At 36.4% G+C, this 20,796-nt stretch overlaps 1 protein-coding gene across 1 annotated transcript in view; it reads right to left on the minus strand.

Moving 5' to 3' along the window:
- Window positions 1-6,557: 6,557 nt before the first annotated feature.
- Window positions 6,558-20,796, minus strand: part of gas2l1 (growth arrest-specific 2 like 1) — an 83,437-nt gene continuing 69,198 nt past the window's right edge. Inside the window, exons 5-6 of the mRNA XM_039769901.1 lie at window positions 16,007-16,292; window positions 6,558-8,747 (exon numbers count right to left, since the gene is read on the minus strand). Of these exons, the coding sequence (XP_039625835.1) occupies window positions 7,064-8,747; window positions 16,007-16,292 (1,970 nt within the window). The 3' untranslated portion in view covers window positions 6,558-7,063. The remainder of the gene's footprint in view (window positions 8,748-16,006; window positions 16,293-20,796) is intronic.

Raw genomic sequence — 20,796 nt, forward strand, 5'->3', positions numbered from 1 at the left:
GTCAGGACATCTGCCCATGAACTGAATCTCAAGAGAAGGTGGGTCATGCAGCAAGACAACGACCCTAAGCACACAAGTCGCTCTACCAAAGAATGGCTAAAGAAGAATTAAGTTAATGTTTTAGAATGGCCAAGTCAAAGTCCAATCAAAATGTTGTGGAAGGACCTGAAGCGAGCAGTTAATGTGAGGAAACCCACCAACATCCCAGAGTTGAAGCTGTTCTGTACGGAGGAATGGGCTAAAATTCTCCCAAGCTGGTGTGCAGGAATGATCAAAAGTTACCAGAAACGTTTAGTTGCAGTTATTGCTGCAAAGGAGGGTCACACCAGATACTGAAAGCAAAGGTTCACATACTTTTGCCACTCACAAATATGTAATATTGGATAATTTTCCTTAATAATGACCAAGTATAATTTTTTTGTCTCATTTGTTTCACTGGTTTCTCTATCTACTTTTAGGACTTAAAAATCTGATGATGTTTTAGGTCATATTTATGCAGAAATATAGAAAATTATAAAAGGTTCACAAACTTTCAAGTACCACTGTAGTATGAGGTGTACTTTCTTGCTACAGTTTAGGTCCACTTGTTCCCAAATGGCAAGGAAAATTCAAAAATACAACACCCTTCCGAGTACTCATGCTCATTTTAGAACATAAGAAATTTGACAAACGAGCAGACCATTGAGTCCATGAAGCTCTTTTGTTTAGCTAATAGGTAAGCTATCCAAGTATTTCATCCAAACCCTTCTTAAAAGTTGTCAAGGGTTCTGCTTCAACTACATGACTTGGTAATTTGTTCCAGATTTTCATAACTCTTTGTGTAATGAAATGTTTCCTGGCTCCATTCTTAATTGCACTTCCCCTTCATTTCCAATGTGTCCTCAAATTTGTGATTCACTTATAATCTGAGAGAATCCTGCTAGATCTACCTTATCAATGCCTTTGCAGATTTTAAAAAATGCTTCTAGGCATCTATGCAGCCTTCCACTGCTCGACTCTAAACAGGTTTAATTCTCCGAGTGTGACATGTCCTGAAATGCATTTGGTTGTATTTCCCACATTGTATTTATAATTGACATTCCTGTCCCACACTAAGCCCTTTACACTTTAATACATTAAATTGCATTGTCCAAGTATTCACCCAGTTCTGAAACTTGTGCTAAGTGTTTTTGAATTGCTTTTGCTGTCTCCTCAGTATTTTCCGTTCTTTCAGTTTTCAAGTCATCTGTGAATTTTGCAAGTTTTACAAACTATAGCAGAATCCATATAATATAAAGCAGAAAAAGTAATGGCTCAAGGAAAGAACAAATACATTTTCATTCACCACCACTACAAAAAGGTTGTCTTGCATGCTAATTCCCATTAACAATCTACCCAAAGGAAAAGTGGACATCCTGTTTAGTACTCTCATAGTTGCAACATTCAAGAAGGATATTATATTGCAGTGAAAAGTCAAAATTAACATATTACATTCAGTAAGGGCCACAGAGTCCAGGCAGGCACAAAGAGCTGTTTTTCAGAATGGCAATAGGAATTCACAGAAGTTTTATAATGTGGCTTTCTATACTGACCAACATTTCATGGTGCCTTGCAAATAAGGTACTATTGTTTTCATTCTAACCTTATTAGCATCAAGAATCAGTTAAATATTTAAATAAAAATGTATGGAATAAAGAGCTTTGAATCTGACCAATATGAAAGGCGTGTCATAAGTATTAATTCTCCCCCAATATGAGTCTAAACGACCAGCAAAAGGTCACAGGGGGAGTCACTTGTGTGTTTTCATTCTTTGTCTGTGGTATTTTTATATAGCACCTTTCTATAGTGAATACTATTTAAAGGCACTTTACAGCAACAGTACAACTGTTGCTATATTTAGAAGCGAATACTGGGAAAATTAGGTGAATCGCTCAAGACCTCAGTGTCAGAAACAGAATTTGCAAATTGCTGTTTTTATATAGACCTTACTCGCAATAAAAATAAACAATGTCCCAAAATTAGTAATTTTACATACAGTATATCCATATTTTTGTCAGCAACAGCATCTATGGCTACTTACTTGTGATATTATGATTTTGTAATATGCCTTTCTAAAGCAAGCACCAAACCAAGACAATTCACAGGTATGTTACACATACTGTCACGTTTCCCAAATATGAAAACAAGCAAAGCAATGCCATTAGCAGTTTCTCCACAGTTCCATGGACTTTTTTCTCCAGCCTTGTCACTTGCTGTGTACGGTTTACTAGTTCAGCCACTCTTTGTATGGGTTTCCTTTCACTCTCTAAAGTCTTGTGACTGTAATTAATGACATTGAATTGGTCTAGTAGGAGCAGGTGTGGATGTGTAGGTGAGTAAACTCCTTAATGAACTGGCATGCTATCCTGCAGTTTTTACTGTCTTTTTGTGCAATACTGTTGACATGGTTCCAATGGACCACATATTGGAAATATCTTCAAAAATTTCATCGATAGCATGCAGGCAGGTGAAATGACTGAAGGGATTCCACAGTCAATCCTTAAGTTTAAAACCAACAGCCTTGAGCTTTAAAGTCCAGTGTCTTACTTGAAGTGATCAATGGTTGCTACTAGCCTAGATGTCATTTCACATTGCCCAGAATTTTGGTTGTAAATCTATAAACAAAATGACTAGGTTCTGATTCTTCATTAATGACAGTATACTAATTGTGTTTGCCATTTATGAAAAAACTCATATTTCTTACCCATTTTACTACAATAACGTGGATAATGTAAATAGTAAGGTGGAAAATTTTAATACTAAAATGAGAGATGCTGCTGACATAATCACTCCTGAAAGAAAAGTTAAAAAATCTTCTAGCACTATTATACCATGGAAGACTCAGAGTGTCTGGTCTAAAGAGAACATGCCAGAGAGCCGAGCGTAAATGGAGATAAACTAAACTGATTACCCACTATGAGATATTGATGGTTAAAATAACAGAATACAACAACATAGTTCATTCTGAGAGGTAGTGTTATTTCTCTAGAATTATAAATACCACAGCTATGCTGATGACACACAACTGTATTTATCAATAGTGCCTGGTGACCCGGACTCTCTTGATTCACTGACAAAATGTCTTACTTGTGTTTCTGAGTGGATGAGTAGTAATTTTCTCAAACTAAATAAGGAGAAAACAGGATAAAACAGATATTTGAGTGATTGGCAAAAATGGATATAATGAAGTTATTAAAAATAAACTTGATGCATTAGGAATAAAAGTCAAGACGGAGGTAAAGAATGTAGGGGTAACTATTGACTCTGACCTGAATTTTAAATCACATATTAATCAGATTACTAGGACAGCATTTTTTCACACAAGACCTCTTATAACATTGCAAGACGCTGAGAAATTAGTTCAGGCTTTTGTTTTCAGTCGACTAGATTACTGTAAAGCACTCCAATCAGGACTACCCAAAAAAGGCATCAATCGATTGCAACTTGTGCAGAATGCAGCTGTAGAATCTTAACTAGGGAAAAAAAAATCCAAATATCTGTCCAGTTTTGATGTCACTACATTGCTTATCTGTGTCATTTAGAATTGACTTTAAAATATAGCTTATGGTTTAAAAAGCCTTAAATAATCTCGCTCCATCCTATATTTCAGAAGGTCTTTCACCTTACACTCCAAATTGTAACCTTAGATCTTCAAATAAGTGTCTGCTTATTATTCCAAGAGCTAAACTTAAAAGTAGTGAGGCAGCCTTCTGCTGTTATGCACCTAAAATCTGAAATAGGTTGCTAATAGAAATTCACCAGGCTAATACAATGGAGCACTTAAAATAAAAAAAAAAAATAAAAAAAAAAAACTGCTAAAAACACATTACTTTAACATGGCTTTCTCATAGCTTCATTTTTGTTTAATCCTGAAGCTCTGTATATTCAATTAATTATCATTATCATTCATGGTGGCTCTGAAATCCGTACTAACCCCTACTTTCTCTTCTGTATTTTTTCCAGTTTTCTGTGGTGGTGCCGCCAACACCTGATCAAAGCACCGTGATTGTCTCTACATTGATGGATTAAAGGCCAGAAGTCCACATGACTGTCATCATCAAGTTCTTCAATGTGAACCCTGAACACAATGAGGACTGATTGAGGTCATTTATATTAGATAGAATGCCTAGAGGGGGCTGGCAGGTCTCGTGGCCTCAGAACCCCTGCAGTTTTTATTTTTTTCTCCAGCCATCTGGAATTTTTTCCTTGGTTTTTTCTGTCCTCCCTGGTCATTGGACCTTACTTTTATTCTATGTTAATTAGTGTTTCCTTATTTTAATTCTTATTTTGTCATATATATATATATATATATATATATATATATATATATATATACATACATATATACATATACACACATATATATATATATATATATATATATACACATATATATATATACATATACACACATATACACATATATATATACACACACATATATATATATATATATACACATATACATATACACATACATATACACATATATATATATACACATACATATACACATATATATATACATATACATATTAAATCCAATTAAAAACAAAGTTGTTGCAACAAAAACCTGCAGCCACAGTGGGTCCCCCAGGACCAAGTTTGGGAAGCACTGGTCTATAGGTATGCCTAGATTTTAAAAAGAAATCTTGTTTTATTTTAGTTAATCAATGAAAATGTTTATAGAGTATTAATGATTTATTAATATCTGCCATTCCAAGGCCTGACCATAGTTTATGTAAAATATTCTGACCACCATCCATAAGATTTAAAGAGAGTGGACCAAACTTGGTTCATTAAATCCACACAAACCATCCGTATTTGTCTCCAATTTATGGCATTTTTGTTCAGATCTCTCAGAAAAGAGATTATTTGCTATGTAAACAATCTACTATGGCTATCATTATTGCCAGCTCTCATAATAAATTATTGCCTCTGAAAGATATTAGAACAGCATTTGGATCAGCATTTTCCACAAGGACTACGCACACACCAAATGGTTAATTTTTTCATGAAAGAATAGTGTCAAATCTTTTGTACACAGCATCATACAATGCTAGGACTGAAGTTGACCACTATCCTATTTCCAAACTGAAACTGAAAAATATGATTGTGGAGTTAACACCAGGCAGGCACTGGGTTTCGAATGGTGCTGGATGTATAGCCACAGCTTGCCACAACCTTTTCAGCATATTGTTGAAAAGATTTTCCACTATTTTCCAATGATCATCTGATCAAACTTCATATGCATATTGCATCCTCAGTAACACAGCTTCGTGTTGGCAGGCAGCTAGCATGTACTGATGAGCTGGAATGCTTCTCAGTGCCCTTTAATACAGCAAAGAATGAAATGAGGATTCATCAGAATTACTTTTTACACAACCTGTGTCCTTCAGCAGTGCTCTGCATTTCTATTTGTTAGCATTGTTGTTTATTTATGCTAAGATCACTTTATGCCACAAAATGTTAAAATTTACATTTTCTTTTTACTACTAATGGATAGCAGCAACAAATCAATTTCTATAAAACTGTGCTCCTATTATCTTTCAAGATTATTCTGATGTGTTTAAATTGCACAACGCTTCATAAAGAGAAATACTCCACTATATGAAAGTTTTAATTTTTCCCCTATAATTGTGTTAATTAGCAGAAATGCCATAACAAAGCTAAAGGTTTGGAGAAACCATTAGAAAGACTACTGATGGTTTTCCTGGCCAGCAATAGTTGCAGTGAATGATTAGGAGAGCATTTAAATTAATAAAGAAAACAAGTTTCTTCACCCACACCCTAAATAATACATACTTCTAAACAATCTAAAGTAGTGCCAGTTTGATGACCAAGGCATACACAGCAAATTTTGTCTCCACAGACACAGAATACAGAATTTTCTGCATCTACTGTATACATGACATAGTTATCGCAAAAACTGTCAAGATCTCATTTTTCTGTTTGAAAGCCATAGGTTCAAGCTTTCTCTAGCTTGCACTACACAATAATATACCTAAAAATCCCGATTTCAGCTGGAGGAAAGACACATTTCATTATGGTTACTAAAGGCTAGAACAACTAGCCTTTAATGAAAGCTTGAATGGCTCAGATTTTAATTGCTGAAATCCTTAGTTTGATAATATAGTAGTATTCTTTTGTGAATGTGTATTGGACAGAACAATTTGCTTTAAAATATCCATTTCATTTCAAAATCATTCTAGATTTAGGAACATAATCAATTTTTAAAATAAACATTATTTACAACAAGTCACAGCATATCTGTGATCTCTCTCTCTCTCTCTCTCTCTCTCTCTCTCTCTCTCTCTCTCTCTCTCTCTCTCTCTCTCTCTCTCTCTCTCTCTCTCTCTCTCTCTCTCTCTCTCTCTCTCTCTCTCTCTCTCTATATATATATATATATATATATATATATATATATATATATCTCTATATATATATATTTATTTTGCATGCAAGGAAAGGTATCACACATTAGCTGCTCCAGAGTATATGATTAACTGATATTTGAAAACCACATGAGAATACTGAACTAAAAATGAAAAACCAAACATTTATTTTTGTTCCTCAGCATATGTCAGAGACATGAATTTACCAAACTGTGTTCCAACAAGCAGGTAAACCCATCAAACCAAATATTTGAGCAAGACAGTTTTATGTAAGTTAAGCCACTCTGAAAGGCAATTATCCTGAATGCTGTTCTGGGGGAAACAATTAAAAATACCCAGCTCCCTAAACATTTAAATATGATAAAAAGCATATGTATATACTGTATTGCACCCAAACTCAAAAGGCAAAAAAAAAAAAGCAGGAAATGTACTGTAATCAAAATCTTATTCTAAACCCCTTTATGTGCTATCTGGTTAGACGTTACTAGGCAACATCACAGAAAATAATGTATTTAACATCTGACCAAATGCTAAAACGTAGAGGGTTGGAGCAAAACAATTCTTATTGGTTCTTTCTGTGATTTTTCTGAAGTTTTTAATTAAAAGAATTAATTCTTGTGCTCAGTTTTGAATAAATATAGACAGAAAACCTAGTGGTGGCTAACTGGTGTAGGAATTCGAGAGGGACCTTTTTCTGGCCGATTGTCAGTACGTGGGCGAATTTTAGGACGCAGCTTCATCTTGTACATTGATGGAACTCTTTCAGGCTTCTTTAAAGACTTCTTAGCCCGTAAAACCACTGTTGATTTAGTGTCAAGGTCCTCAGCAGAGATGCTTTCACAATGTGAATTAGTTAAACTCATACAAGAACTGGAGTCATCTTCACTTGAAGAGTCAGGGTATAAGCCATCTTCTGAAACAGATAACTGAAAGTCCTCCTCCTGCTGGATGAGTGCAAACTCGTCTTGAGGTTCTAAAATTGACTCCTTGTTCTCACAAGTAATCATCTGAATGTTTTGTTGAAGATGGTCAGAATCTAGGCAGATTTTTGAATTTATTTTGTATGTCATATACTTATTATGGCAATCCCCATCATACAAAGATCTATCAGGTTTAAGATATCCCAACTCAGCTGATTTTAAATTTTTCTCATCTTTTTTTAGTTTCTCCTTGTGGCTAAATATATTGTTACTCTTCAAATTACTTTTTGGTAGTAAACTCTTGCTTTCAATAGGACCAGTCACTTGACCCGACTGCATCGAAGAAGAACTGTAACAACTAGGATTATGAACCTGTTCTGTTTGATCTACACTATATTCAGCTAAGGGAGCATGTGATATAACGGATGTAACCTTTGGATCATAAAGGTCCAGAACTGTACTCCTTTTGCTTGAAATATTTAAGGAGGATGTGGAAGAACTTGAAGAGTAAGCAGAATCTGTCACATTGTGATCAGTCACATGATGTTGGGAGTGCTTTGCTGAAAAACCAGTAAACGAGCACGTCCCAGCCTGAGTATTTGCTAAAATCTCTGCTTCAAGACTTTGGTTCAGGTCATTTTTATTATTAGTGTCTAAAGTAGATGGAATTTGAATAGTTATATCCAAACCTTTGGAGCTTGCATTGACCAAGTTACTCTGTAATTTTCGGTCACTGCTGCCAGTTAATCTTCTAGATGATGGTTCATTTGTTTTCAAAATAATCTGCTTGCTTTTTATTAATTTTGGTGTCGCTTCTAAGCTTTTACAGTGTATGTCACTTTGATTTAAGATTGCCTGCATTTGCTTTCCTGGAGAGACATAAGACTTATCTACAGCAACCTGTGTATTGTGTTTTGATTTAATATCAGCTTTTCGTTTACCTTCAATACAGATGCCATTGGCTTCACTCTGTTTCATGTCTGTACCTTTTGGTAATATAATCTCACTAATGGGTTTAGCTTTATTCATGTTTAGTTTAGGAGGAGTATTCTGAAAACCAGATGTTAATGATCTTTTAGGCCTAGTAATAACTGGAGATCTTCCTCTTTCCAAGTATGTTGAATTTCCATTTGAGGCCAAAGTATCTAAAGACATGGGCCCAGATACCAAGCTACAATCTTGAGACTGGCTACGGGTTTTGCTGTGAGCTCGATGTGGAATGGCAGTCTGTACTGCTCCTGCCCTTTCGATGACATGTTTTCCTTCTTTTCTGTTCACCATAAGAATCACTGCTTCACCTTTCTTCTTAGGTGTAGTACTGCATGGTGGATCCCCAGTGACTCTTAAAGAGGGAAAGGAGGATTCACTTTCCAATGACAGTTTCCGTGGAGCTGGAGTTGAAGGCTCTTTCGACCTGCAAAATTTAAAAATATATAATGTCCCATTTAGAAATTATTTTTACAAAATTTATTTGAAATATTTCAAGATATGCTTTAGTTAAACGACTTAAAAAATAAATTTAAAAAATGCGATGCTAGAAAGGAAGAGTTTTGGAGTTAGGTATATATCCTAATGAAGTCTCCTATGAGAACAGTACCATTTTAGATAAAACACAGCTCTGTGATGATTCAGGAAAAGAAATACATCTCTCTCTGGATCAGTGACCCACAAGGGATTCTGAGGAAGGGTGATTTAACTAATAAGGATGAAAGGTACTGACAAAAATGGCAACCTGGTACAGTACAAAGATTTAAAGGATAGGTTTCAGGTGGCAGGCACTGCAGGACTTATTCACGGAATACACTCCCCTAAAGTTAGTTTTTCATAACTAAACTCTGTATTATTAAAAAAAAAACTAGAAAATTGACAATTACACTAAATTCATCAGATTTTGGCCTTCAGAAACAGGCTTCCACTGGACAAGGTTTCAGATCTACAGCTGTACCCTCCTAAGAGGATAAGGCCGAAATTCAGATACTCCTAAGCTTTAACAGAGCACTGTACTGTTGGAGTTTCACCCAGTATATGACTAGCTTTTCACACAGCATGAGGAATAGCAAAACATTTTAGTGCTTAGTCTGTTATAAACTGGGACACTTACAGAAACAGGATTAGTTACTATTGAAAACGCTGTAAAATCAATATGCTGGCATGAAAATACTGTTCAGACGAATTTGGCACCTACAGGACTGGTTCCCTTAATTATATGCTGAACATATTCAATCCCTTCGGATCCTTTTCATTGTTCACAAATCTACAGGCCTGCAATCACTTTTCCATCACTGTTACACTGTTCTTGCAATATGCAGAACAAAAACTATCAAAACTGTGGCCACATCAGTGCATTATACAATATAAACTCCAGCTACATAATCTATTATGTAATTACTTTTATTAACTACATTTTTAATGGAAAACTTAATATGCATCATCATCTGCAAATACCCAGAACCATCTCTTCAATTCTAGATAATCGATCTTACTCAATGCTATCTGCAAATTACAGGCTACTTACAAGCCTTCAAAGAAATCTATTAATCTACTGCACATATTCATTTATTTAACCTATTTAGTGAGAAGTTATGGAAAATGACACCTTTTATTGGCTAACTGGAAAGATTACAAAATACAAGCTTTCGAGGCGACTCAGGCCCCTTCTTCAGGCAAGGTTTTTTGTAATCTTTCTAGTTAGCCAATAAAAAGTGTTATTTTGCTTAAATTCTCACCACATCCATAATGGCTAATATGGTACAACATCCTATTATTTTAACCTATTTAATAAAATACAGGTTTTTACTGTACAGGTATTGCATCTTAAATTAGACAGTAAACACAAACTACTGCTAAACAGAACAACATTTATTCACTGGGAAAACGCACTACTCTCTTTGAAAGCTCTTTGGTAAATGTCTGGTCCCTGGGTTTTACTTGAATTTTCTATTTTTTTAGTAAAATTCTCTCTTTAAAATAGTAAAACATTTTCATATATGCTTAATTTCTGTTGTAGCTACAGATAAATTAATATTGTACTAACCAAAAGACAACTTATAGAACAAACAGACAAAAATATAAATCAAGTGTAGTTTCTGTTTTACGTTTAGTATATTTAATTCTAAAGTTGCTATAGTCTCACAAACTATGAAAAACGGGAACTTTCAGAATAACTTTCAGTTCTGCAGAAGATATAAGAACAAAGTATAAAAAGCAGATTTTAAAGTGATTTTACAGCGACTTTTTTTTTTTTTTTTAAATACAGATTCTATACAGTATCACAAAGCCTACGACAGAAACACTGCTGCCTTTCACAGAACAATTTCCATGTGGAGCTTAAAAACCATGGAGGAAAGACTGGTAAATACAGTGATTTTAGCAAGGAAGATATTTTTTATAAGGGCTTTATTTCTTGCATAAATTACCAAAAGCAGTGAAAACAGAACAATAAATCACAATTTTACATGGATCGTCCCGTATATACCATAGCAAGCCACAAAGTAGTTCTATTTATTATATGAACCTTTCTGATGTGTTACTCTATGCTCCTGATGTCCATCTTTGTACAACCCCAATTCCAATGAAGTTGGGATGTTGTGTAAAATGTAAATAAAAACAGAATACAATGATTTGCAAATCCTTTTCAACCTATATTCAAATGAATACACTACGAAGACAAGCTAATGTTCAAACTGATAAACTTTGTTGTTTTGCAAATCTTCACTCATTTTGAATTTGATGCCTGCAACACGTTCCAAAAAAGCTGGGACGGGGCAGCAAAAGACTGGGAAAGTTGAGGAATGTTCAAAAAACACCTGTTTAAACATTCCACAGGTGAACAGGTTAATTTGAAACAGGTGTTTGTAATGATTGGCTATAAAGGAGCATCCCCAAAAGGCTCAGTCGTTCACAAACAAGGATGGGGTGAGGTTCACCACTTTGTGAACAACTGCATGGGCAAACAGTCCAGCAGTTTAATAACAATGTTTCTTAACATACAATTGCAAGGAATCTAGGGATTTCATCATCTACTGTTCATAATATCATCAAAAGATTCAGAGAATCTGGAGAAATCTCTGCACGTAAGCGGCAAGGCCGAATGCCAACACTGGATGCCCATGACCTTTGATCCCTCAGGCGGCACTGCATTAAAAACTGACATCATTCTGTAAAGGATATTACCATGTGGGCTCAGGAATACTTCAGAAAACCATTGTCAGTTAACACAGTTCGTCGCTACATCTACAAGTGCAAGTTATAACTCTACCATGCAAAGTGAAAGCCATATATCAACACCACCCAGAAACGCCGCCGGCTTCTCTGGGCCCGACCTCATCTGAGATGGACTGACGCAGTGGAAAAGTGTGCTCTGGTCTGGCGAGTCCACAATTCAAATTGTTTTTGAAAATCATGGACGTCGTGTCCTCCGGGCCAAAGAGGAAAAGGACCATCCAGATTGTAATCAGTGCAAAGTTCAAAAGCCAGCATCTCCGATGGTATGGGGGTGTGTTAGTGCCCATGGCATGGGTAACCTGAACATCTGTGAAGGCACCATTAATGCTGAAAGGTACATACAGGTGTTGGAGCAACATATGCTGCCATCTAAGCGATGTCTTTTTCAGGGACATCCCTGCTTATTTCAGCAGGACAATGCGAAGCCACATTCTGCATGTATTACAACAGCGTGGCTTCGCAGTAAAAGAGTGCGGTTACTAGATTGGCCTGCCTGCAGTCCAGACCTGTCTCCAATTGAAAATGTGTGGCGCATTATGAAGAGCAAAATACGACAACGGAGACCCCGGACTGTTGAGCAACTGAAGTTGTACATCAAGCAAGAATGGGAAAGAATTCCACCTACACAGCTTCAACAACTAGTGTCCTCAGTTTCCAGATACTTATTGAGTGTTTTTAATAGGAAAGGTGATATAACACAGTGGTAAACATGCCCCATCCCAGCTTTTTTGGAACGTGTTGCAGGCATCAAATTCAAAATAAATGAAGATTTGCAAAACAACAATAAAGTTTATCAGTTTGAACATTCGATATTTTGAATTTGTAGTGTATTCAATTGAATATAGGTTAAAAGGATTTGCAAATCATTGTATTCTGTTTTTATTTACGTTTTACACAATGTCCAAACTTCATTGGAATTAGGATTGTAATACCACCTATAAAACTAGGCTATTAGAACACATTACTATAAGCGGTGTGCCAACATATTTAATCCCTTTGCAAGTCATTATAATTTTATGCATGCTAGAAAATTTGTACACATTTATCAATTCAGTATTTTTAATGTGAACGGTTATGCTGTAACAATACATTTCCAAAGTCAAAATAAACAATTTTCTGTACATACAGTATTTAACTATAGGAGAAAAACTCAAATGTTAGGACTTACATAAGTATTTAAACCTCTCTGCTTTGGAAGCTGCAGGTTTACACAAACCACATGTTCTTGTATACATGCCTGACAACATCGGTGCATGCTTCTAATGAGATGGCAGATGATGTTGTGGGGGATCTCCTCCCAGATCTGGACCAGGACATCACTGAGCTCCTGGACAGTCTGAGGTGCAACCTGGTGGCATTGGATGGACCAAAACAATGTCCCAGAGGTGTTCTATTGGATTTAGGTCAGGAAAGTGTGGTGGCCAGTCAATGGTATCAATTCCTTCATCCTCCAGGAACTGCCTGCATACTCTCACCACATGAGGCCAGGAATTGTCGTGCACCAGGAGCCACTGTACCACCATAGGGTCTGACAATGGGTCCAAGGATTTCATCCTGATACCTAATGGCAGCCAAGGTGCCTTTGTCAAGCCTGTAGCGGTCTGTGTGACCCTCCATGGATATGCCTCCCCAGACAATCATTAACCCACCACCAAACTGCTCATGCTGAATGATGTTACAGGCAGCATAATCTTCTCCATGGCTTCTCCAGACCCTTTCACTTCTGTCACGTGCTCAGGGTGAACCTGCTCTCGTCTGTAAAAAGCACAGGGCACCAGTGGTGCATCTGCCAATTCCGGTATTCTATGGCGAATGCCAATCGAGCTGCATGCTGCTGGGCAGTGAGCTCAGGGCCCATTAGAGGACATGGGGCCCTTGGGTCACCCTCATGAAGTCTTTCTGGTTGTTTGGTCAGAGACATTCACACCAGTGGCCTGCTGGAGGTCATTTTGTAGGGCTCTGGCATTTCTCATCCTGTTCCTCCTTGCCCAAAGGAGCAGATACTGGTCCTGCTGATGGGTTATGAACCTTCTATGGCCCTCTCCAGCTCTCCTAGAGTAACTGCTTGTCTCCTAGAATCTCCTCCATGCCCTTGAGACTGTGCAGGGAGACACAGCAAACCTTCTGGCAATGACACGTATTTATGTGCCATCCTGGAGAAGTTGGACTACCTGTGCAACCTCTGTAGGGTCCAGGTATCGCCTCATGCTACCAGTAGTGACACTGACTGTAGCCAAATGCAAAACTAGGGAAGAAACAGTCAGAAAAGATGAGGAGGGAAAAATGTCAGTGGCCTCCACCTGTTAAACCATTCCTGTTTTGGGGGTCATCTCATTGTTGCCCCTCTAGTGCATCTGTTGTTAATTTCATTAACACCACAGCAGCTGAAACTGATTAACAACCCCCTCTGCTACTTAACTGACCAGATTAATATCCCATAAGTTTTATTGACTTTATGCTATACTCTGATTAAAAAGTGTTCCTTTAATTCTTTTGAGCAGTATATATATATATATATATATATATATATTTTTTTTATTTTTTCATCTGAAGTCAAGAAGTTTGAATGTAAAACAATGTCAATTGTATGTTCTCACACTAATTTCACTACTGTGTCATTTCAGATATTCTAGTGTTGTGGCATTTTACAAATTTTGTTTTACAATTTAAACCCAGGATCAGCCTACTGTATATGGTTTTTTGTACAGTTAGCTCATTAATAAAATTGACACTTTTACACTATTCAAATTCACTTATGTGCACAACAGTCTTTATGCTTTTATATAAGACCTGTGCATCTGCAGTTTTTACACATCCACGGGGCATCCTGGAATCATATACTCGCAGATAAGGTGGGCCCACCTGTATACTTATTTTAATATGAATAACGGAGGCTTAATTTTTGGCTAATCATACTACAAACATATGATTTTTGCAAAGCCCATTACAACATGTTTAAGAAAAGTCCTTGACTCATTTACTATTGATATTAAAAAAAGTAAAGAATACACCAGGATTGCAATCTAATTGGTTTGTTATTTACAAAACTCTGAAATCATTCAAACTTGCACATTGTTTAATTTTTAACTTTAAAATGTATAAAATGAAAAATGTACTTAATTTTAAAATTAATTTATAAAAATAATCGGTGTACAATAGGTTTTGTTCTCACATCAAAGTGCATAGTAGTTCTACAAGTACAACAATTAATTTTTACTTTTAATGTGATTCTATGGTCTGAAGGAGAAACAGCTTACACTTTTCAATTTATAGGTTTGTAAAGATGGTTTAGGGTATCCACACAGTCTATGGTGTATGTCATGACAAGCCCATATTGGAAAAAGGATGGGACTTCCCAATTTTAATTAATTTTTCTTTGCCTTAATTATACTTTCCAGTATAAGTAACTTATTACATTTTGAATATATTAGTTCTGAACTATAGGATTTATACGCCACACTCTGAAGATAAAAAACTCAGAGTTTTCTGTTTGAAAAAGCAGTACAACATCACTCATTTTTCACTATTTGTCTATACATACTGCATATATACACAGTATTCAGCAACAAAGGAAATAATTCTCTTAAAACTATATTTTCAGTACATTTTGATTTTAAAGCTGGTTCATAAAAACACCTTTATAAAAAAGGTATGAACTAGCAGATTTTAATTTTACACCCCACTGCTGGGAGAAGTTACTTTATATTTGCTTTTGAAAAGAAAGAGGAAAAAAAAACACTTAATACTTTGGTGCATCCATTTATCTGGCTGTTTAAAACAATCAAATGTGTTTAGTTTTTACTAATACAGTACATTAACCACATGAGTTGCAGTGCAACAGCATATTCCAGTTTCAACTGGACAAACTCTGGATTTAAATATGATTTCAGGAATAGGCATTCAAATACAGTGTCAACTACATTTAGCAGCACATTTTAACCTGAAAATACACCTGCACAACGTTTTGCAAACATACAACCTGTTTTGTACCCTTGAGTTATTAATTAAAAGTAAAATAAACCTCGCAAGTTTTCAAATACATTGTCTTTTTTCAACAAGCTCCTTGTTTCAAACTTTAATAATTTGTTCACAATACTTAAAATAAAATGATTGTTAGATATTGCCAGTTCCTGCCTTATGTTTCATTTAGCAACTAGGTTGCTCTCTACAATATAGTGCGTATTATTGAACTCTACATAGAGTAAAACTATATTGACTGATGAGGACATTGTGAAATTTGAAAAATGGTCTTCAAAGATTATACTTATTTAGGCACTCCACCAAAAGATGTACTATTAATGAAACAACCTGAGTCCTTACAATTTATAATTGTTACTTGGTTATTTATGCTCAATGATTTTTTTTCAAATAATTCTTTGCTAATCTATGGAGCATTTAGAATAGGATGACTAAAATAATACTTTTTTTTTTTTCTTTTCTTAAACAAACCTGTGAAATGTTAACACCCGGGGCTCTGATCTGTCACGCTGTGACCTCCGAGATAAAGATGTCAGTCCAGTACGTCTACTGCGTTCTCCTGATCCCACATTCAAATCCCGCTCCTTAGATTTGTTTTCTCGCTGGGCGGGGCTTATGACAGGTGGGTCTAGAGAGCGTCTGTCCGGCATACCATCAGGTCTCCAGTTGAAGCCAGCATTAGGCGTTGAGGTTAAATAGGAGTTGCTTATCCTCTGAGTTGTAAAGGCACTTAATTTTGTTTGCTGGTAACGATGAGCTGAATAATGGGATATACATAAAAAAAAATAAATGAATATTCTCATTATCCGGCCTCTTCATTTGAGCTCATACTAATTAAACCAAAACAGTTTTTAAATGTTTAAGTGAAAGTAACAAACTTACAAATATGATAATATTCTTATGTTCACATCTCCAACAGACTACTTCACAGTAATATGACGGGTCAAATTATAAATAAAACAAAAAAGCAAAAAGTGAACATTAAATTCAAAAGTTACATATACAATAACAAAGCAGCTCTCTATTGTTAGTCATTTGAAACCAAGGTCAAAAGAATGTTGTTGAACAATGTACCCTAGTGAGTTTTCTTTAGACAGTGGGAGTGAAACCTGCTCAAATTGACCAAAAGATGTTGGCTTATGCTGATCAGTAAGCTGCTTGTGTACACATCTTGTGCAAAGTTAAAATTATCATGTACTATGATGTGCAGATCCATAGCTAATATCCAAATGCACAGCAAACAGTGGACAAATTAATCTGTTGGTCTTCTCTGATGAAGGCATTCACCAAGTCGATGAGGGCTTGTGTGTGTGCCATAGGCTGATGGTTAACCAGATCAAACTTCATCAGTTACACATTTTCTTTCTGTTTCATACCTTTCTACCCATTCATAAAGGTTTCTGTGGTTTTCACTTCCTTACTGAACAAAAAAAGTTCAGTTTTCACACCCTCTGTCCAAAGAAAACTAAAACAATGTCAGAGCACTGTGCTACACTGTACGTATTTAAACTACCCACAAGCCATTGTGTTATATTGCATCAGCTTCTGTCTGTTGGGGTTACCATGTAATTTTTCAATTGCCTTTACTTTTTGATTTACCCTTATAGTATTAGGATACAAGGGTTAAAACCACCCTTGAATTTATAAGTGCAACTGCCAATGATCCTTTAACAATTGCAAGAACAGAAATAACAGAAAAGTGACAGTGTCTTCCTGCCACTTCCTTAAGTCTATAATAAGTTAGTTGGCTTTATTGGCATTATTGTAGTGATAATTGTCCTTGCACCAAACCATTCAGAAAGAAAACCATCCTTTCATTAAGTTGTATCATTATTATTTGTAACCAGGCATGCTTTCTCATGCCTTCGGCAAATTAGAGTTAGAGCTGTATCTAGAGCTTGATGAGAAGTTTTGATGATGTAATAATGTTAATTGCCGAGTTATAGACTATAAACACTCTGGCATAACAGTTTTTATGACCCAGGTATACCAGCATATACTGTACCAAAATGGCATCAAGCACAAAAATATGGCAATCTCTGGGGACCTGAAAGTCTACCTATCCATCCATTTTTTGTTATTTATCCAGTACCAGGTTGAGGGGGAAGCTGTATGAGTAATGATGCACAGACGTCACTTTTCCCTGCCACCTCATCAAACTGCTCTGGGGGATACCAGAAGCATTCCCATTCTAGCTGAGAGACATAATCTCTTCAGCGTGTCCTGGGTCTAGCACAAAGTCTCCTCCTAGTTTGACAAGCTAGAAACACCTCCTCAGGGAGGCATCCTAATAGGATGCCTGAATATTCTCAACTGGCAGCTGACATGGAGGAGCGGCAGCTCTGCTTTAAACTATAAATTCTGCACTCCTCTTTCCATCTCTAAGCCCAAAAACCTTGTGAAGGAAGCTAATTTCTCCCACTTGTATTTGCAATCTAGTTCTTTTGGTCACTACCCAAAGCTCATGCCCATAGGTGGGAGCTGGAATGTAGATCAACCAATAAATCGAGGGCTTTTTTTTTCCTCCTCAACTCTCTTTTCCCCACTACTGACCAGTACAACGTCCACATGACTGCAGACACTGCTCTGATCCACCTGTCAATCTCCTGCTCCCTTCATCCCTCACTAATGAGCAAAACCCTAAGACACTTAAACTCCTCTGCTTGAGGCAGCACCTTATTCCCAACCTGGAGAGGGCACTTCACCCCTGGAGGTGCTGACCCTCATCCCAGACACTTGCTGCAAACCACCCCATTGCATGTCTGAGGTCATACCCCAGTGAAGATAGCAGGACCACTTCAGCTACAAAAATTAGAGATGCAATCCGGATGTCACCAAACTAGACATTCTCCAATTCTTGGCTGTGCCAAAAATTCTGTCCATAATAATTATTATTTTCTTTTAATTTTATTGATTTTATTGAAATCATTCAATACAAATAGATCAATTTTTACAAAAAATAGGATTGAAAACAAATCAACCCCTACCCCTAAGAAAGACCGCATGGCCAACGGGGTAAAACTTAAAGCTTGTAAAAATACATAAATGTATGAGTTTAATAGGCGGATACAGATAAATGGAGAAGAAAAAGAAATTGGAAGAGAATCTGTTTCCTCAGTGCTTTAAGAGCTTAATCTAAAATGTTATTGATTAGATCCTGCCAGGTTTTGAAAAAGTTCTGCACAGATCCTCTAACTGAGAATTTGATTTTTGCCAATTTCAAATAGTATAAAACATCAATTACCCACTGACTTAAAAGAGGAGAGTTAGGATTCTTCCAGTTTAGCAAAATAAGTCTGCGTGCCAATAGTGCAGTGAAGGCAATCAGAGTTTGTTTGTCCTTCTCCACTTTAAGCCCATCTGGAAGAACCCCAAACACAGCGGTTAATGGGTTAGGAGGGATTGTGAGTCCAAGGCTGTCTGAAAGGCAATTAAAATGTTTTGTCCAGAATGATGTTAATTTGGTGCAGGCCCAAAACATGTGACCCACTGAGGTTGGGACTTGATTGCAGCATTCACAGGTTAGATCTTGCCCTGGAAACATTTTGGACAATTTTAAGCGAGACAGATGTGCTCAATATATAGTTTTGAGTTGAAAAATTGTATGCTTTGCGCATATGGAGCACGAGTGAATTCTCTGCATTGACGCTTTCCACTCCTTTTCTGTTATGTTGAGTGAGAGATGTTTTTCTCCATTGTCCTCTTGGACCTTTGAAAGGGAGGGACTGTAAAATAATTTTATATAATGCAGAAATGCTGTCTGAGTCCGCCAAACTGAGCAATATTTTTTCCAGCATAGAGGAGGGTGTGAGATGAGGAAAATCGGGCAGGTTCTGTTTCACAAAGTTTCTAATTTGAAGGTAATGAAAGAAATGTGTCCAATAAATTTGGAATGTAATTGTTCAAAGGATGCAAAGATGTTGTCTAAAGATCTCTAAGCAATTTAATCCCAAAGGTTTTCCAGATATTAAAAACTGCATAGGTTTCCAAGGGTTGAAAAAGGTGCAGAGGTGCCACAGATAAAAGATTCTCCATCTTAAAATGCTTTCTACATTGGTTCCATATTCTGAGTGAGTGAAGCACAATTGGATTATTAGTATATTGGCGATAACTTACATTTGTTGGGGCACAGAGCAGGGAATATAAAGAAGTACTGCAGGATTCTACTTCTATTGTGGACAAGGCCTGTGTATGTTCATCTATTTGTGTCCAGGTTTTTATAGCTTGTATGTTTGCTGCCCAGTAATAAAACTGAAAGTTAGGTAGACCCATGCCACCTTCTGCCTTAGGTCTTTGTAGGGTCGCTCTTTGGATACGTGGATGTTTTGAGTTCCAAATAAATGAGGTTATGGTTGAATCTAATTGCTTAAAAAATTATTTATTGTTCATAATAATTATGATCCGAATCACTGACAGAGGGCAGCCCTGGTTGAGTCTGACACCCACTGGGAAGAAGTCTGACTTACTGCAAGCAATGCAAACCAAGCTTTCTGGTACCGGTACCCCATATTCCAGAAGCATCCCCACTAGAAACTCCAAGGGATGTGGCTGTATTTCACAAAACACACATAGGCTGGTTGAGAATCCTTCCATGAACCCTACAGAATCTTTGCCACAAGAGAGCTTGTTTTCTGTGTTGTGTTAGCTGTTAGTAATGGATGAACTAAAACATGCTTGAGGGCCTCCATGCCTTATAAAGCTATACAGATAGGCTACTTTTTACTGTCCAATACCGAAATGCAAGCAAACAAGTACTTCACTCCTGGTGTAAGCAGGTTAAAGTAGATTTTACAGCATCAAGACAAAACCTTTCTAAATGATCAGAAATGACAGATTGTAATACAAATGAAATGTAGTGTATTGGATGATGCATTTCGAAAACAGCGGTTATTCTTCAGGGCCAGTTACATGACACTATTAAAACAATACAAGTTAAAAAATGAAATAGCAACTGGGTTATATCATTTTACATTAACACAGCAAAAATACACCGAATTAACAATTAAGTATCAAAAAAACGTATAAAATAAAAAGATTACTTTTTTTAATACAGATTCATAAAAACACAGTACCGTATCAAATATAAACATAATGCTGATTTTAAACATCAGAGTACAACCTTGACCAGTTATAGACAGTATAAACTGATTATTCTCATATTGAACAATTATAGCAGATATACAGTACTGTAAATTGTGCTCCGAGCAATCTTCCTGTAATGCCTTTCTACTAACCCATCTTATGTTAATGCCATTCTCATT

The sequence above is a fragment of the Polypterus senegalus genome, chromosome 11 (genome assembly GCF_016835505.1).
Source record: "Polypterus senegalus isolate Bchr_013 chromosome 11, ASM1683550v1, whole genome shotgun sequence".
NCBI classification, from domain to species: domain Eukaryota; kingdom Metazoa; phylum Chordata; class Cladistia; order Polypteriformes; family Polypteridae; genus Polypterus; species Polypterus senegalus.